The following is a 20,096-nucleotide window of genomic DNA, read 5'->3' as shown; positions in this document are numbered from 1 at the left end:
TATTTGCTAGGCTATGTGAATATTGTGAATGTTGATATGATGTTATGCTAAGCGCTAAATTGAATAAATTGCTATGATATACTTATTATAAATATATCATTGTAAGCTGAATCTATGAAAATTGCTATGTGATGCTATTGTTGAATATGTTGAATGTTAGTAATCTAAGCTAGTCTGTATATTAAGATGACTAGACCGAGAAGATCTGCTACAAACCTTTCTTCTCCTGCTAACGTGAATCAAATGGCTCATTCCATTGAGACTATGGCAACCACTGTGAGGCAGAGTCTAGATATGATTTAGCACCAACAAGTTACAAACCAAGCCACTGTTGCAGCACAGGCAGCAGCAGCTACTGCCTTAGCTGCACCTCTTCTTGAATACCAAGGGTTGTCAGAGTTTAGGAAGAACAATCATCCTCAATTCACGGGGGTAGATGAACCAGATGCTGCTAAACTCTGGATCAGGGAGATTGAAAAGATCTTCCTGACCATGGGTTGCACAAAGGAAAGGAAGGTGTTATATGCTGTGTATATGTTGATAGGGGATGCAGAGATGTGGTGGCACGAAGCTCGTGCTATGCTGGAGGCCCGACGTGAAGTCATCACTTGGGCTATGTTTAGGAGTAGTTTTCTGGGGAAGTTTTTCCCTTCTCATGTTCTTGCTGCCAGGGAGCGAGAGTTTCTAAGCTTGGTGCAAGGAAACTCATCAGTCTATAAATATGCAATACAGTTTGAGCGGCTTTATAGATTTTATTCTCACCTGACCTTAGAGAAGGGGAGATGTCAGAGATTTTTAGACGGGTTAAGAATTGACATAAAGAGGATTTTAATCCCGCTGAGGATTACAAAGTTTGTTGACTTTGTGGATTAGGCCACCATTATAGAGAGTCTCAATGCAGATAATGTTGGTGGAATTGGGAAGGCTCCATCTAGTAGAGCCACTAGCAACTATGGTAATGGAGGTAAGGGTGCCAAGAAGGGTCCTTACAGTCGGCCGCTACGCCAACAACAATCTTGACCATCTTAGTCCAGGGGATCGACAACATTAGCCCCGGTACTAGTGAGGATTGCTACTTTTATATTTCAGCCTAGTTGAGTAGCTTTTTCAGCTCCCATAGCCTGGTGCCACAAACTGTTAGATGTTTCAGGTGTGGTAGGTCACACTACCTGAACCAGTGCCCACAAGCTGATGTCAGAGTTTGTTTCTCATGCCAGCAGTTAGGGCATCTTGCTAGGGACTGTCTTACACTTAGTGGGAAAGTTTCGTCTTCTACTAGTGCCTTGCACGCTGTAAGGCCTAGAGTACTAAAGCTCTAACGACAACCAGATCGAGAGCAAATAGACGTGTATTCACTACTCTTGCATTAGAGGCAGCCCAGGCGACGGATCTTGTTTAGAGAACAACGGTTGTAGCAGGTACTTCTCTTTCTGTGTTGTTTGATTCTGGAGTCACGCATTCTTTTATTGCGAATATTTGTGTGAGATACTTAGAATTGCTGGTGAGTGATCTAGGATGTGAATTGGTAGTATCGACACATGCTTTAAGTTTGATCAAGACCTCGACGGTTTATGTTAGGTGTCCCATAGTAATTGAGGGACGAAGGTACAAAGTAAATCTTATTTGTATCCCGATGTCAGGGTTAGATGTAAACCTAGGTATGGATTGGCTAACTGCCAATCATGTGCTGATTGATTGTGGCTAGAGGTGTTTAATCTTTCCTAAGCAACAAGGCTGTGTTGAATTGACCTCTACTCGCTAAGTAAAAACATCCTTGGGTAAGGGAATATCTTATTTTGTTTTGTTAGGTGTTATGAATGCAGAAATTGAGCAAAGTCTTTAGTCAATACCAATAGTATAGGAATTCCCTAAGATCTTCTCAGAGGATATTCCTGGAATACCTCTATGTAGAAAGGTGGAGTTTGCTATAGATTTGATTCCTAGAGCTGAGCCAGTGTCTGTAGAACCTTACAAAATGGTGCTGAAAGAGTTAATGGAGCTTAAGGAGCAGATTGAGGATCTAATGCAAAAACAGTGGATTAGGTCAAGTGTATCGCCTTGAGGAGCACCAGTTCTCTTGATGAAAAAGAAGGATGGAAGATGTAGATTATGTGTTGATTATCTAAGTTGAATAAGTTGACAATCAAGAATAAGTACTCGTTGCCACGTATTAATGATTTGATGGATCAATTAAAAGGTGCTAAAGTATTCTTTAAGATTGATTTGAAGTCTGGGTACCATCATATTCGAGTAAAGGATGAAGATATGCCAAAGACAGCATTCCACACTAGATATGGTCATTACAGGTATATAGTATGCCTTTTGGAGTCAATAATGCTCCGGCAGTGTTTATGGACTACATGAATCGGATCTTTAGACCTTTCCTGAATCAGTTTGTGGTAGTCTTTATTGATGATATCTTGATTTATTCTAGTTCGTCAGAAAAACATGCAGAGCATTTGAGGACTGTACTTAGTGTTTTGAGGGAGAAATAATTATATGCTAAATTATCCAAGTGTGAGTTTTGGCTAGAGGAAGTGAAATTCCTTGGCCATGTTAGTTCAGTTGCACCATTGACACAGTTAACTCGCCGTGATCAACCCTTTGTATGGACTGAGAAATGTGAGCAAAGTTTTAATGAATTGAAGCAGCGACTAACTTTTTCACCGGTGTTGATTCTCCCTGATACTAGTCAACCATTTGAGGTGTATTGTGATGCTTCACATCAAGGATTAGGGTGTGTGTTAATGCAAGATAAGAGGGTGGTAGCTTATGCATCTCGCCAGTTGCGAACTCATGAGCGAAATTATTCGACCCATGACCTCGAGTTAGTTGCTGTAGTCTTTGCTCTGAAGGTGTGGCGACATTATCTTTATGGAACTCAGTTTGATGTGTATAGTGACCATAAGAGTCTGAAGTATTTGTTTGACCAGCGAGAGTTAAATATGAGGCAGACGCATTGGATGGAATTCCTTAAAGATTATGATTTTCAACTCCAATACCATCTAGAAAAAGCTAATATGGTGGCTGATACATTAAGCAGGAATGTGGTTCAGGCATTCTTCTTAAGAGTTAGTGAAACTCTTTTGGTAGAGCAATTCTGAGACCTGAACTTACATGTTGACTTATCACCTGAAAAGATTAGTTGTTGCAGAATTTTGGTAACTAACAATTTCTTCCAGGAAATTAAAGACAAACAACTATGGGATCCTATTTTATGTTGAATTGTATTTCTCTTGGGGACAAATAAAACAAAAGGTTTTAGTAGAGGTGCTGATGGTATTCTCAGATGCCAAGGTCAAGTTTGTGTCCCTGGAGATAATGAATTAAAGAGACAATTCTAAAATAAAGACATAAGGGTAGTTTCAATATTCATCCTGGTGTTACCAATATGTATCAAGATTTAAAGCAGATGTTTTGGTGGACAGGCATGAAAAGAGAGATAGCTGAGTTTGTTAAAGCTTGTTTGACTTGCCAGAAGGCAAAGGCGGAGCACCAGAGTCCTCCAAGAGAGTTGCAGATGATGGAAATTTTGGAGTAGAAGTGGGACTATGTGACTATGAATTTTGTGTCCCATCTACCTAGAACGATTAAGAATCAAGATGCTGTGTGGGTCATAATTGATAGGCTGACCAAGAGTGCGTATTTCTTGCTAATCAACATGACCTATAGCTTGAAAAAATTAGCAGAATTGTACATCAGAGAGATTGTCAGGTTGCATGGAATACCTTATAGTATTATCTCTCATAGGGATCATCGGTTTACTTCTTAGTTTTGGCGGAGTTTCCAGAAAGTTATAGGCACGCAGTTGAGGTTGAGTTCTGTATATCATATACAAACAGATGGTCAATCTGAGCGTACTATTCAGACCTTAGAAGACTTGTTGCAGACTTGTATTGTGGAGCAGAGGAGTAATTAGGAGGATATGCTTCCTTTAGTAGAATTCACTTATAATAATAGCTGTCATTTGAGTATAGACATGGCACCATTTAAGGCTCTATATGGCAGAAGGTGTAGAACCACTTTCTGTTGGTTCCAAGATGGAGTACATTTGATGGTTGGGCCTGAAATGCTGCAGGAAACTAAGGAGAAAGTTGAAATTATCAAAGAAAAGTTGAGAGTTACTCAGAATCGGCAAAAATCTTATGCTGATCGATGCAGAAGACCCTTAGAATTTGAGGTTGGTAATCATTTATTCCTGAGAGTGTCATACACTACAGTTATGGGGTGAGCCTTAAGGGCTAAAAAGTTAACGTCTAAGTTCATAGAACTGTATTAGATGTTACATCATAGAGGACCAATGGCCTACGAATTAGCATTACCATCTCAGTTGTCAGGATTGCATAATATTTTCCATGTGTCACAGCTGAGGAAGTATGTTCCTGATCCGTCTCATGTAATCAATTTTGATTTTGTGGAGATACGAGATGATTTGCCTGTGGAGGTCCTAGTTGCTCGTATCGAGGACACTATAGTTAAAGAGCTTAGAGGTAAGTCTATTCGATTAATAAAAGTTGTTTGGGACCCAGTCACCGGTGATGTCACATGAGAGTTAGAGCAAAGTATAAGAGAGTTATACCTTCATTTTTTCTCTTAGGGATAAAATTTTTAGGATGAAAATTTATTTTCAGGGAGAGAATTGTCAGACCTGTAATTTATTATTGAGTAATCTATAATATTTTGTACTTGTTAAATGTTAATTGAAGGATTATTTGATATTGAAACAGATTTAAATGAAGCTTGAAATTATTTATTAAAAAAAAAATGAACAGTGCGCGTGAACAGTGGCGGTGTGAATAGTATCAAATTTTTTTTTTTCTATAAATAAGGGTCCTTGCACGAATTTTTTACTTCTTCACACTTCTCAAAGGTTCCAAAGCCATATTTAAGGGATTTGAAATAAGTTTTTCTAAGTTTGAAGTTAGATTCACCATTCATTTCTCTTATTCTTCTCTTTCTCATAGAAATTCATCGTGTTCTTAAGAGAGACTATGTTCTAAAGCCAAATTTTCGGTGAATCTTACGTTAAAACAAGTAATATTTGGTAGATCTGGTGTAAATTATCATTCTAAGGTAAAGGGAGCTTAATTTAGCCTATGAACTATATTTTGAACGTTTTGATATGCTACTAAAGAAAGGTTTGAGTTGGTTTTGTTAGATCTCTTTGATAAAAACTGAGAAATAAAGGATTTAATACTTGAAAGTTGTTTCTCTATGCTGTAATTGCTGATAACTGATTTAATAACACTGAGATTTGGCTAATTTATTATAAACTTGTCTTACCTGAGCTGTTGAAATGATTTTAGCTGTGTTGCATCATGCTGAGATATAAGTCTTACATCATTATAGAGCCGAGTTACACATTTAGGTGAGTAAACGTGTAACGATAGAGCATACTAAGTTGTGTTGTCTGGATCCAGATATCAGAATGGGTCGCTCCTGGACCAGTTGGGTTCCTTCTAAATTACTTAGGTTATGAAACTAGTTGGAAACTATTTTCATGCTGTGCATTAGATGGGCTGAGAATGCATGAGGTTGTTGCTCTGAGTAATATTTTACTCTCTATATATGATTTTATTTTACTTTTTGTAAGCTCACCCTTGTATTTTTGTCTATGCTGTTGTGTGCGTGTGTATTACGATGATCATATGGTGGTACGTGAGCAAATGTAGCAAGTGTTGTATCTACTTCACAGGCTGAAGGGCCAGTGGAAAAATGTTAGAAGCTGGAGTCGAGTAATTTTGCATAAAAGTCCTTTTTTCTTATATTTTAAGACCTCATAAAGAGGGAGCTATATAGTATAATTTTATGTATTATGAACTAAATGTAATATTATGTTATTCTATTGGATATTTGTTGTAAGGGATTTTGTTTTATTATGAATGAGAAGTAAATTTTATACTTATATTCTTCATTATTTATTTATCTTAAATAAGTAAGTGGTGTAGAAATAATGTTCTCAGTTCCTTATAAAAAGGGTCGTGACATTTAACATAAAAATTGTTTACCGAGTGTAGCTCCTACTTGTGAAAGGTGATAAACTTAAATTGAGTTAGTGTTTGAAAAATGACCTTGAGGGGGAACACATGAAAAACATTCTATATGCTTCAGCTATTGGAAGTTTTATGTATGTTCAAGTTTACAGTAAACTGACATTGCATTTTCTATTGGAATTTTAGGAAGATATCAGAGTAATTTAGGTGTTGGCCATTAGAAAGCTACAAAGAAAGTAATGAGATATCTTCAGAAAACAAAGGATTACATATATATGTACAGACAAATTGATGGTTTAAAGGTGATAGACTACTTTGATTTAGACTTTGTTAGCTACATTGACTCTAGAAAATCGATATCTAGTTATATTTTTATGTTAGCTTGTGAAGTTGTATCTTCGAGCAGTGCAAAACAAACCTTAACTTCTACATCCATTATAAAGGTTAAGTTAGTTTTTTTTAATGCTACTTTACATAGTGTATGGTTAAAGACTTTTATATCTAGGCTTAGAATTGTTGACTTTATTTTTAAGTTATTGAAGTTATACTAAACAACTCTACAACAATACTTATGGCTAATAATAACAAGAGTGAAAGATGAAGTAAATACATCAATATTAAATATTTAGTCATAAGAGAACATGTTAATGGAAAGAAAGTGGTCATTGAGCACGTTAGCACTAAATTGATGATCATCAATCTTTTAACTAAAGGTGTTTTATCAAAGAATTTTAAGGATCATGTAGCACGAATAGAACTTGGTTCCATGATATAACAATAATTATAAGTATATTTATTATTTTGATAAAACTAATATTTGTTCTATTTTGAGAAAACTCATTTAGTTTTGACTTAGAATAAACATGTTGTTTATTTATTAAGTTAAGAGTTAGTGTTGATAAACTTAATATATTGTGATGCATAGGAGATAATATTTATTATTTGAGGACCTATCACTATGATTCATATATTCAGTTTTTTGTTATGATTGATAATGTGATGAATGAACCAAGGAGGAGAATATTAGTAGTTTCATTCCTAAGCTTGCAACTCTGTAGTTGTGGCCTGGGAATTGTCTTGGTAGTTCTATCTCCTATTTTTCAAAAACACAGTATGTTAACTATGTGGTTCATTTTTATGCTACATTCAATTTATTATCTAATGTTTTGATTTTGCGTGGATTTTTGGATTCCCACAAAGGTCTCCACATTCTAAATCTATGATGTGTAGAATTCTATAAATACCACACATGTTTATCTGAGTGAGGGTTCCAAAAGCAAAAATCATACGAGTCTATATGTGGTGCAAGTTGATTTGCAATGTGTTAAGAGTCTAGTAGTTTGTAGTTTTTAGTTAATTTTAATCTTTTTTTTTTCTTCTTTAACATCTTATTTTTCTCTTTTTTTTTCAAATTTATTAGAAATCTAGTTTTTATAATTTTTCTTACCTTATTACTATTTTTGGTGAAAATTGTTGAAGTTTGGATCTTGATTGCAAGTTATTCAGCGTCAAGGCACAAACCTATGTATGCAAAGGTGCTACCTAAGTGTGACAATGTGCTCTCGGGTCATCTTGTGTTAAGGCGCAAGCTTGTGTACGTTAATGTGCTTATCATGTTTAGTTAATGAAGTTGCAAGACTTTCAGCGCCAAAGCCTAGACGTTTGTACACCAAGAAGCAACCTTACTGACATGGACAAAAATTCATATTGTGTAAGATAAAAAGAATTAGGAGGCACATTGTAAGGAAGAGGTTTTTTCAAGGTAGGACGAGGGGCAACTCTTTTAGAGCAGGAAGAACAGACCCATACTTGGGTCTTTGGAGAGAAAGATTGGAGAAGATTTTTAGACTCATTTCCTTCTCAAGAACATGCAAAGGGAACATCTCCTTCTTTCCTTGTGTTTTTCATTTTTGTGATAGATTGCTAAATATTTTGTAGTTAGGGTTGATTGATATCTTTGGGATTGTGATATAATTAGATTCTTGACTCTAAGTTAAGCTTCTTTTGATGTTAACTTGTAAATTCATTCTTAATGTTTAGTATGAACTAGCTACTCATACTTTATTTTGATGAACCTTCTTGACATTGAAAAAGGAAATGAGTGGTTGTGATTTACTTGCCTCATCATTTAATTTTCTAAGAATAGAAATTATTGGATGTGTGACCTTTTTAGTTTCCTTGTACTCTAAACCTTAGACTCATATATTTGGAATTGATGAATTAATCTTTGTGTATGAGTTCAAGAGAATTTGTATACCAAGGAATTAGATATGAATTAATTTAGTGAAAACTTTTCTTAATATCTTATAAGAAGAGCTTGAATTAGTAGGAGGAGTTTAGTTTATCACAAGAACAATTGGGTGAAGTTTAATCCTAACTATTTTGTCATTGAATTTTCTTATCTTATTTCAGATTTCGTTGTTTATTTACTTGTAAAATGAATTAAATAAATTTATATTTTAGAGTTCTCTTCAATCTTAATTGCATTCAATTAGTTCAATTTAGCTAATCAATATGTGTTTGCATTAATATCTGTGGGAATGATATTTTACTTTCACTATATTACTTGTGTGATTTAGTACACTTGCTGAAGGCGTTATCACAATTGTTAGAAATTAGTGTTCTGATTTAATGTTGCTGCACATATACATGATCTAAACATATATAATTTAAACATGCTTAGAATGTTTAGATATCTCTCATTTATGACCTTTATAGTGCATATATGATACAAGGCCAATTGGTTGTCAAGTTCCTTTGATGCATGCTCGTTAGATCTATAACAAGAGCCTAAATATATGAGAGATATCTTACAATGAACTTGCCAAAGAAAATAAATTAGTAACTCTTAAAGCATTGGGTCTCTTCTATATATTACTTTTCTCACATTGAAAAATGTAAAACTTTTTAAAAAAAACTTACATAAGCACTATAAAGGTAAGTGATTATCTTCTTTATAAAACTAATAATTTCCTCTAAAAAATAGTTATATGTATTTTTTCTTATATTTATTTTTATCACAATATTTATCATATTTCTTCTTCTTCTTTTTTTCTATCTCTCTCTTTTGCCTATTTGAGGGTATAAAGTGATAGCTTTTCTTTAAAAAATGACATATACTTCAACATACAAAGTTATTTTTTATTAAATACTTATCACTAAATAAAAAATTATACCTATTAATCAATATACAACTCTATTTCTTTATTACAATAATGTATAACTCTAAGCAGAATAACAATTAGACCTAATAAGATGAATAGTGAATAGTTAAATTACCTATTAAAGGGTGAGAGTTGAGTGTGGATACCCACAAATTAATGGAGATACTCACAAATTAATGGAGATGAGTGTAAATATTGGTGGTTTAAGTATTCATCTTATCTTGTGCACTCTTTGTATTTTTAAATATATTTATTATTTAAACTCTATAAAATATGAGTTAAGGACAAATTAATTAAAATTAGCTCATTTGATGAATGTCTCTCACCACAAACTCCATTATGTTATGCATAATTTTAACATATAATATATAAAATAAACTATAACAAAGAGAACATGAAAATTTCAAAGTTAATTTAGTTATAGAAGTAATTAAAGAAAGTTAGAACTCTAGTATAATATTTAAAAATAAGGGTCTAATTAACTTAATGTTTGGCTAAAAAAAATTAAACTAATAATTTTTATTAAAAATGTATTTAAAAATTATAATGAATAAACATTGAGGTACTAATTAGCAATTTTCTAAAAATAAAAAATAAGTAGAAATTTTAATTTCTCACCTCACAATGCATTAAAAAATATGTTATACATGATTTTTGACACTTAAAATATTTATGTTTTATATTTATTAAAATATTTTTAGTTTATATTACATAATATTGTTAATTTAGAAAATATTATGTAATAAAAGTACTTTTATTTGTTAATATTATAATAGTTTAGAATTTTAATTTTAATTTTCTTATAAAATTCAATTTATGTTTACACATTAATTTTGTTATGGTATATATATGGCTTCATGATTAATAAATAAAATATTGGTTCTCTATATTTTATAATAAATTAAATATATTACCTAAATAATTTATACAAAGTCCTTAATTTTATATATTTAAAATTTATTGATATTAAAAATTGTTTAATTAAGGCTTATTTATATTTTATATTCATTAGCACATTATATTTTAAATAGTAATTATAGTTTTAAATAATATTTTAAGCTTACTTTATTTTATTTTATTTAGATAAGTTATATATAAAAAATATAGAATCTTGATGAATATATATGATATAAAATAATTTTAATATGGTTTTAATTTTTTAAAGTACAGGAGGATGAGTGAAATTGTGATCAAAGATAATAAATTTTATAAGTATTTTATCATTAAAAAAAGTATATCGATTATTTAAGTTATGTTATGACATTTTTTAAAATATTCATCATAAATACATATGATTTTACTGCTTAATTTAATACTTTTATTCAAGAAGTATTGATAAAATTTATTGAAATAAAACTAATATATCTAATTTATATTAAACAATTATAATTTGTTGAACTTATCCATTAACAATTGGATAATTAATAAATAAATATATTAAATTTCTACTCTGGAATTATATATCATGATTTTTAGTTGTTTTATATTTCAAAATAATATCTTATGAATATTTATTTTAAAACATTAATATTAAAGTAAATATAATATTTGTCAATGTATAATTTAATTAATTTATTCAAATTTTAATATTTTTATTTATTTTGTTAAAAAATTATCCAATCAAATAAATATTTAAAATAACACAATAGATAATTTGTCTGTTCGTATAAGATAACTCAACCTTAATGGTAGTTAGAACCCCTTCTCTATTATGATAGAGCGTGACCATGTATTTATATTTGAGTTTAAAATGTTGGTTATTAGATTTTTCAAGTTACTATAGTATAAGAATTAGCTGACTTAAATACTATACATAACAACTTGCACTTGAATTGGATCAGAGTGTGTAAGAATTTTTGCTATGAATTTGACTTAATTCAAGAATTGATGCTGAATATTTTAACGTTACTGTGAAATAGTCTTGCTAAAATGGGTTTGATGACCATCTTAATCTTTAAAATTATAAAAAAAATTATCTCTTTATCTTTAAATGAAGTATTTATGAGGGATAATTTAGCTAATTTGTTTTTGAAATTTTCCACTTATAAAAATAAATAAATATTTAAAATTTTAAGAAATCATCTCATCATATATTTGCTATACAAGATTTTTATTCAACATATATCTTATTTATATTTATAAAATTGTTGACAAGTAAAACAAAGATATATTATTGAGTAAATATTTAAAAGTTGAAACAAATTAATACTATCACATTTTACAAAGATGGGACGAAAGATAACAAAATTTATAAATATTGTATCATAAAATAATATATCGATTACTTAACCAATGCTATGATATTTTAAAAAAAATCATCATTCATCATAAAAGCAAATGCCTTTTTAAATTTAATTTTAAAGTTTTTCCAAAAGGGATTGTTAGAAAGTTTGAAAAAAAATCTAATTTATATAAAAATATTATTTTTATGAGCCCAATTGTTATTATAATATAGGATAAATATTTTATGAAATTCTTAAAATGTTTTTATAAAATTTGGTTTTGCAAATTCGGTTGCATTGGTCCATGGAAGAACTAAACGGACCATTCAAATATTCAATCATTTGTCTTCATTTTAGACATTGGCATTTGCGTAAATTTATTTAAATTCTAAAACAAGCAGAAGGTTGATAATTCCGAATGTTGTTATGTTAGCGTTTAAGATTGGGGGAGTGAAATTGGGCGTTAAAGTCAACACATTGTTCCTTAAAAATAGCTAACTTCGCACAAGGGCCGCAACTCAACCCGAAGAAACTAATGCCAAATAGCCCACAAATGACGAAGCAGTGAACCGATTCTTTATAAAAGGGGACACTTACCCACCTCCCCGCTCACATCCTTCGTAGCTTAGCTTTCCACGAACTCAACCAAACCAAACCAAATCTATTTCTTTGCCCCTTCACTTTTTTTCATTTTGTGTCCACTCTACTATTTCACTTGTACGAGGTACATACCTCTGACCCTGTCCCTTTCTCTTTCTCTTTCTCAAACTAAAAACTAAAACCCATTTTCTTCTCCAAAACCTTCGACCACGTCTAACCCAAACGCGCTTCTAAGCACTTCTTCGTTCTCTCTCATTTCAACCATTGTCGTAACTTTCATGGACTATTAAATCCCCGACACTAGCGGTGAGCCTCATTGGCCTTTTTCATCGTACTTCTTCGAAACAACATTCTAGGGTTTTCTTTTTCTTGTTACTTCGGAGCTGTCGAATATGTTGTAATTTTTTTTTTTTGTTAATTTGTTTAGCGATTCTGAAATTGTTGCACAAGGTGTCTCTGGCCTCTTTTTATTTTATGTTTGAAGATGATTTAATTTGGGAAATTCACATGAATTTGGGTACTGTGACATTGATGCACACAATGTGCGGCTAGGGTTTAACTTTAATCCCCTCTTTTGCTTGCATCACTTTCAGAAGAATATCAGGACGAAAACAGCATTTTGTAATGAGAGGTGCTTGAATTTTTTCTGGATTGTGTGTTTAAATTATTAATGTAAATTGTATGGGAGTATCTATTGCCACACCTTGTTAAGAAAATTTTATAGGAAATATCCCTTATATTAATATGCTTATAAGATAGAGGGAAAAAAAAGGGTATTTTAGACAAAAAATCATTTAAATGAGAGTGGCAATAGACATACCCCAATTGCATACATGGATTTGTGATGATGATGATAATGCAAATGGGGTTTCTTTTGGTATTGGGGCATGTAATTGATAATTTATGTGTGTGAAGATAGAACATGGTGGCACAAATTACTGTGAACAAATTCTTACTGACGTCAGTTTTTTTGTGCTGTGTGGTACCAGGACTGTGCTATGCTAGCTGGTAAAGAGACAAAACATGAACTAAGTGTGCATTCAAAATTTCAAATAGGAATTCCTTTCTTGGTGTTTGTGCATGCATTGCTTATGTATTTGCAAGCATAGGTTATACGAGGGAATTTCTAACTGGGATTGGTTTTTTGGTGGCATCCAGTATGCTGAATGATCAAGGAAATTGATAAGGAGACAAAGCCAGTGTTGTGAAGGAACTAAATTTAACAAGGAGTTTATGGTTGGTCTATTTGCCTTTGAGTATCATTTCGTTTATACTTTAGTTGAGATACTGCAACCCTAAATGCATAGAAGAGGTTTGTGGTAGGAATTACAAAGTAAAACTGCGACCCTAATGCAAGAAACCTCTGAAGACGTTTTGTTGAACCTTGTACTTTCACCATATTTTTATCTTCTGAGCTCTGCTCAATCGAAATTGTTTCATTTTAAAATCAGTGTGTTGTGTGAACTTTGAATGCATAGAAGCTTGCTCACATTTTCTGGCAGTGCTTTTCATTGTAAGTTGAATTATCTGTTTAGCCTTCAAAATTTGGAAAGTCTGTGGAATCAATCATTTTAGACTTTAGTGTTGCTCAAATTATTGAATTAACTTGAAAATGAAATTGAGGGAGGGAAGGAAAGATAATCGATTATTGATAAAATTGTAAAAAAAATTAAAAAGTCAAAGAAGAGTCCTCTGTTTCTTGAACCAAGAAATAATCTGTGTTATCCCATTCACTAATAAAATCTTCTCTTTCAATGTGTGAAATCAATATCTTTAAGAAAACTTGAAGTTGGAGTTTGGAAATTCTCTCACTTCATCTTTGTTTATTCCTTTTGCATTAAACAATTTCAGATACTGATGATGATCATTTTCCCTCAAATCAAAATAGAGTTCTGAGAGGTAGAAGTGTTGCTGGAAATGGAAAATCTTCTGTAATATCCATCCCACACTCTAAATTGCATAGTGACATGGAGGCTCAAATTCATCAACTTGAACAGGAAGCTTACTCTGCTGTCTTGCGTGCTTTCAAAGCCCAGTCTGATGCTCTTACTTGGGTATATATCTTTAATTCCCTCCATTTTTTGTTTCTTTTATTGGTATTTACTTGCATTGAAGGTTTATGTTGATGTATGTTATTTTATGTATTCGTCAGGAGAAGGAAGGTTTGATAACGGAGCTTAGAAAAGAGTTGAGGGTTTCAGATGATGAACACAGGGAGCTTCTTACCAGGGTTAATGCAGATGACATTATTCACCGCATAAGGTATTGAAATTATTTGAATAGTTGCCGTAGTGTATAGAAAAATTATATTGACAGTTTCACACTGTTATATAATGGAAAATGCAATCAGGGAATGGAGACAAACTGGCTGTTACCAACCTGCAAGGCGAAGCACATCTCAGCCTATTCATGACATTTTACCTAGTCCTACTGTTTCAGCTTCCCGTAAAAAGCAGAAGACATCACATTCGGTACCCCCTTCTCTTTTATACTTACTATGTGATGTGATGTGGCTTTAATGGCATTTATCTTCATAGTTACTGCTGCAATTGTTTGTGCTTTAGGATCCAGAGGCCAAAATTCTACTAATTGCACTGCAATTATATTTGTTACTTGAGAATTAGAAAGAAAAGTGATATGTTGATTTTCATTAGGTTTTTAATTTTCCACCCATTTTGGCACCAGGGTCAGTCATTGCCTGCTTTATCTTCAGTGAAGTCTGTGCAATACACTTCTGCTGGACCTACTGGAGGTAGGCATTTCACAAATCGCAATTCTTCTAGTGCTCTTGCATCTAATGCACCTGCCGAAGCAGCATCCTTTGATCCATTGATTGGAAAAAAAGTTTGGACTAGATGGCCTGAAGATAACCACTTTTATGAGGCTGTCATAACTGATTACAATGCTGCTGAGGTATGTTTATACATATATTTTACAAGGTTAACACATTTGAATTCTCATTGGGCTGATTTTCTTTTCATATTTTGGGAGACTTATGTAAGCAATTATTTTTTGTTTTTCCTTTTCACTTGTAAGATGCATTTTTCGTTCTTGGTTTTGGTTTCTCCATGCACAAGTTACAGAGAATGAAAAGTATGCAAACTTTTTTATATATATTTCATTTAGGATAAAATGTGTCTCTATTGTCTACAACCTCTTCAAGTATATGTAATAAAGTCAACTGGAAGTGCATGTAAGCATGATACTGATTTTTTAAACAACTTTTCAGTAAATTTTTACTAATTTAATTTATTTTTTCTTTGCAGGGCCGGCATGCATTGGTTTATGATATTAATAAAGCAAATGAGACTTGGGAATGGGTTGATCTCAAAGAGGTATTTTTTTCTTCTGTTTTGTTGCATATATCAGATCAGTAATTAACTATATTTTATTGTTTTAACATTTACATTAAGTGCAGCACCGGAAAAAAATATGTTAACAAAAAGATTAACATGAAATAATATGAAATGACTGAAAATATAATACTTCTATATATGGCAAGGCAGCAACAACAATAATAAGCAAATGATTTTTTGGCAACTGGCACCATCATCCTTTAAAATGAATGTATAGAATAGTTTATTTAATCTGCATTTCAAATTTTAGTATATTTTGCTATCTGCTATCTGCTATCTGCTATAGTGATTTTGGGAGGTGGCTGCTCTTTGCCACTATCCAGGATTGACACAATTTTCTATTGATTAATTGATCATAATCAAGTTGAAGCTATGTCAAAATGTCTTTTAACCACTTTGGCTGACTTGGGACCCTATTTGCTGTTTTTGTGTTGTCAGTGTTGTTAAGATATCCCACATTTGTTAGGAATAGTGATAAAATACTCATGACTTGTGTGGTCCTCCACCCATACAGCTAGCTTTTAGAAGTGAATTCAAGCTCAAGTTTCTCAATATAGTATCAGAGTCTTGTTGGCCCACCCACAAATGTCTAGTCCTGTAAACTTTATGCACCAAATGTCCAGTCCTTGACATGAGAGATAAGTGTTAAGATATCTCACATTAGTTAAAAATAGAGTCAAAATAATCTGTATAAGGGCTTCTGTAGTTCTCCTCCTATGAGGTATATTTTGGGAGTGAGTTAAGTTCAAGTTTCTTAATAAGTGTCAAGGGAGTACTAAGTAGTTTCTTCAGTAGTAGTTGTAATTTTTGGGGACTTGTGTGTATATGCTCCCACTTTCCTCACCTAGTCACCCTGATTCTTAGAACTGTCATTGATAGTGCTCTATAGCGGCACAGAGTTCTTGGCCTCTACAAAGCTGCTTTTGTGGAGTGTTTTTCAGGTTGGGCCGAATCACAGCCATAATCATTTTTGTTACCTGTAATGGTGCAATTCTGATTGTTGTGAAAACCCTGTTTTCCAGCTGTTCCATTGTTGTTTTAAGGCTGTTTTCCTTTTGGGAAAAAAAGGGGGGGGGGGGGGTTTAAAAATGAGTTTTGACCACTTTTCAGATCTAAAAGAAAACTCTAGCTTTCCCCCTTTCAATATGAGAATTACCTGATTAAATTAGGGAATTGCTATAAGATATTCTGCATCCTTTACTTTTGCTGTTATAATATTTACTTGTATGTTATTAAGACCCATGACTTTTTATTGTTAACTATGAATATGTCATAATAAATATAGAGTATATTATGAGCATTTATATATATATGTGTGTGTGTGTGTGTATAAGAAATTGAATATAGCAAGCATCTTGTTTATGCACTATCCTGCTAGTGTTTTTGGGGTCAGTTGTTGTGTGCATAAACTATATTTTGAACTGGTTCTGGATCTCGGAAGATTACAAATTTTTAGGGGGAAAATAAGTTTAAAATAATGTTTTACTATTTGAGTGATAATTTTTCTTTTGTGTATATACTCATACATTCTGCTGCATAAGATGCTTTCTGTTATGCTACAAGTTGCTGGTTCAAATAAGTAAAAGTAAATGCAAATGATTTGACTATTTCTATCCCAAAAGAAATTGTGTAATAATGACTATGTCGACATATGAACTTTTGATAATGATCTTTTATGTTTCAAGGATACATCATACATATACCTTGCTGATTACAGATCTCACCTGAGGATATACGATGGGAGGGTGAAGACCTGGGCATGCTTCATAAAGGTGGACATAGTGGGCAAGGTCGTGGAGTTAAGAAATTCTTTAGTCGTGGTGTTGATACTTTAGGTACTGGAAGAGGGAGAGGTCATCCCAAGTTTCACGCCAGACAAGAATATCCTCCACCACAAAATGGTATTGGAAAGAGAGTTTTGGAAGACATTGAATTGCTGAACACAGATTTACTAGTTAAGGAGGTAGATACGATTTGCCTAAGCAACCTCATTGAGACCAAAAGAAAAACAGGGAAATTCCTTTAGTTTTTTTTAACATTGATTTTAAACAGGTGGAAAGAATTTTTGCTACATACCCTCCAGAATCTATGGAGCTTGAGAAGGCAAAGCAAATGTTGAAAGTACATTCTCCAACCAATGATCATGCATTTCCTTTTCTTTAACCTTCTTGCCCCGTCTTTTTTGTTCATACTCTTGATTGTTTTCCTTGAACCATTGTATAGGAGCGCGAGCAAGCACTTGTTGACGCCATTGCAAGGATTGCAGATGCATCTGATGGTGAAAGTGGTAATAATTAGCTGTCTACATAATTGTGCTGCATACTGTTGTATATTGGAACTTTTTTCCTTTTCTTATTTAAGTCAAACAAAATTTGCAACAACAACAATCAAGTCTCATTCCACTAAGTGATGTCGATTACATAAATCGGACAGTGCTAGATCTCTTTCAATGATTTTCTTTAAAATTCTTTTGAGTCACCCTGTATTCAAAGATACTAGACTAAAAGTTATACTGTTTGCTCTCTTAATCGGTGCCTCCATTAGCTTTTACACATGACAAAATCACCTTAAAACAATCTTTTTTACTATAAATTCTACTCTAATATTCTTGCATATTCAATCATTTTTTATCTTTCTCATGTGATCACTCATCTATTTTAACATTCTTATTTTATCATTCTCACTTCTTTTCTCATGTTATTCATTTGAAGTCTAGCATTCTCTCCCATATAAATAACATGTCATATAACAGCATGATAAATTTCTTTCAGTTTGATAGGTACTTTACAATAACAAATAACTGACTGTCTTCCTCTACTTTTATTGTCCATCTTGTATTGAGTAAAATCTTCATGAATTTCTCTAATATTTCTAAAAACCATTTTGTAATTGAAACTTACATTTTATTATACTATTGTTCACAACAAAGTTTAGCTAGTCTCTAACAAAGTTTATTATACTATTGTTCACAACCGTGATCAAAATAGTGCAATGAGCAGCTTGTAACCAAGTACGGAGGGGTAGTAATGCGAGTAATTAAGGTCCTCCTATTTTAGCTAATTTATGGATCAGTTTCTTTAGAGAAAATGATAGCTTTCTTTTTTATTTCTAGCTTATTAAGAAAAATTCTAAAGAAAGAGATTATTTCTTATAGTTAAACGATTGCTAAACATGTGTTGAGCGCATAGTTGATAATCAAAATAGTGATGTACATTATCTTTCAGTGTTAGCCTTGTTTGCACAATTGGTGATCACGGTTGCTATTAATGTTTTATGGATTAAGCTGAATCCAAGTCTGTTGTATGCTTATCACAAATAATTATTATGGTTGTAATTGTGTAACTTTTTACTATGCCTTATGTACAGATGAAGAACAGCCGTTCTTGCAGCATGGACAACTAATGAACAGAAGATGAGAGCACTGAAACCAGCTGCATGTTTTTGGAGGTAATCGTCTTTGAAGATGATTTTAAGTTTAGTTGTGGATCAATGCTTAGTCAACTACTGCACCTGTAGGATCTAACCACAGCAATGGTCTTTTTGTCATTTATCTCTCTTTCCCTGACTTTTGCCTCTAGTGCCCACGTGCCAGTTTTGTGCTCCATGACATATTTAGAATTTAGAGACTCACATTATCACCTCAGGCATATCAATTTTTTTGTCTGCTTGCAACTGTAAAATTCCATTGTTAATTTTGTCTTGGAGAAACTTCACAAGAAAGGAAAAAAGAAATTGGTTTGAGTTAATTTTTTTCAATTCGCTTGTCCTTTAGACATGACTTTTTGACAAATACTGTCAATGTCTGCAGTTCCTCCACACCACACCATTCCTGCAACACAACATTGAGACCGTAATACTTCGTTTGGACAGGAGGACAAGAAAAAAAAATATAGATAATTTTTTTTGTTAGAGAAAATAAAGTGAAAACAGAAGAATTAAAGTATGTTTGATTTACTTTTTAAAAATAAATTGTAATACAAATTTATTTTATGATTTATTTTTAAAAATTAAAAACTCTTTAAAAAGTAAATCAAACATGCTTTTAACCTCTAAAAATAAAAATATACTTTTTTTCTTCATTTCTTTTAATTTTAATAATTTTTTTTTATCTTTTCATTTTCATTCCTCTAAAATAAACCGAGGTAATGAGTGTAAGCATTTGGATGGAATTAAAAGTACTAAATGGGGTTATTGGAAAGAATGCACGAGTTAAATTACTGTATGATAACTTTTTAATCTGTCTAAGTGGAGAATCCAAAATACTACTTTCAATTCAATACAAAAAAATAGGCTCATTACCGTCAAAATAAGTAAATTCAATTAGTCATTTACCTTTATAATCTCGTATAATAACACCACAATTCATGTAGTTTATTCTATAACTATCATCTATATTAATTTTATAGTACTTAGAAGATGGTAGATTCAATAGCATCTTTTCAAAGGGCTAATTTATTTGAAATTAGTAGAGAATAATCATTCTTAGATTTACTAATGAAATCTAAAATGTGATAGATGTTTCATTTATCTTTATCAAATAGCATATTATTCCTCCTATGTTAAAGCTACCAAAGAATGGATAAATAGGACATATAATATTGTGTCGAGGTACGGTAACAATCCAAGTAAAAGATAAAGAAAATTATAATGAAAAAATGGCAACTCAAGTAAAACTAAACTTCTTTATAGTAAAAGACGATATTTGAAACAATGGTTAATATCTTCAAGCTCATGAGAACACTTAAGCCAAGAGTTTGAGAA

General features: G+C 32.2%; 1 protein-coding gene across 6 annotated transcripts; it reads left to right on the top strand.

Annotated features, from left to right (window-relative positions):
- Positions 1-12,033: 12,033 nt before the first annotated feature.
- LOC113872325 (protein EMSY-LIKE 1-like) lies at positions 12,034-19,527 on the top strand. 6 transcript variants are annotated; one of them, XM_027509798.1, is made up of 12 exons: positions 12,034-12,285; positions 13,138-13,215; positions 13,831-14,033; positions 14,132-14,241; positions 14,330-14,450; positions 14,665-14,892; positions 15,246-15,314; positions 17,053-17,298; positions 17,388-17,456; positions 17,559-17,622; positions 18,702-18,782; positions 19,144-19,207. In XM_027509798.1, the coding sequence occupies exons 3-11, from the start codon at positions 13,947-13,949 to the stop codon at positions 18,749-18,751; spliced, it is 1,044 nt and encodes a 347-aa protein (XP_027365599.1). In that variant the 5' UTR covers positions 12,034-12,285; positions 13,138-13,215; positions 13,831-13,946; the 3' UTR covers positions 18,752-18,782; positions 19,144-19,207. The 6 variants fall into 6 exon arrangements, with proteins under 6 accessions (XP_027365599.1, XP_027365600.1, XP_027365598.1 ...); XM_027509799.1 differs by having other exon boundaries at positions 12,969-14,033; positions 19,144-19,527; XM_027509797.1 differs by lacking the exon at positions 19,144-19,207 and having other exon boundaries at positions 13,868-14,033; positions 18,702-19,047.
- The last annotated feature ends 569 nt before the right edge of the window (positions 19,528-20,096 follow it).

Source organism: Abrus precatorius, unplaced genomic scaffold, assembly GCF_003935025.1.
Source record: "Abrus precatorius isolate BTA unplaced genomic scaffold, Abrus_2018 Scaffold7, whole genome shotgun sequence".
In the NCBI taxonomy this organism is placed as follows: Eukaryota; Viridiplantae; Streptophyta; class Magnoliopsida; order Fabales; family Fabaceae; genus Abrus; species Abrus precatorius.
This window is presented reverse-complemented; position numbering and strand designations above follow the sequence as displayed.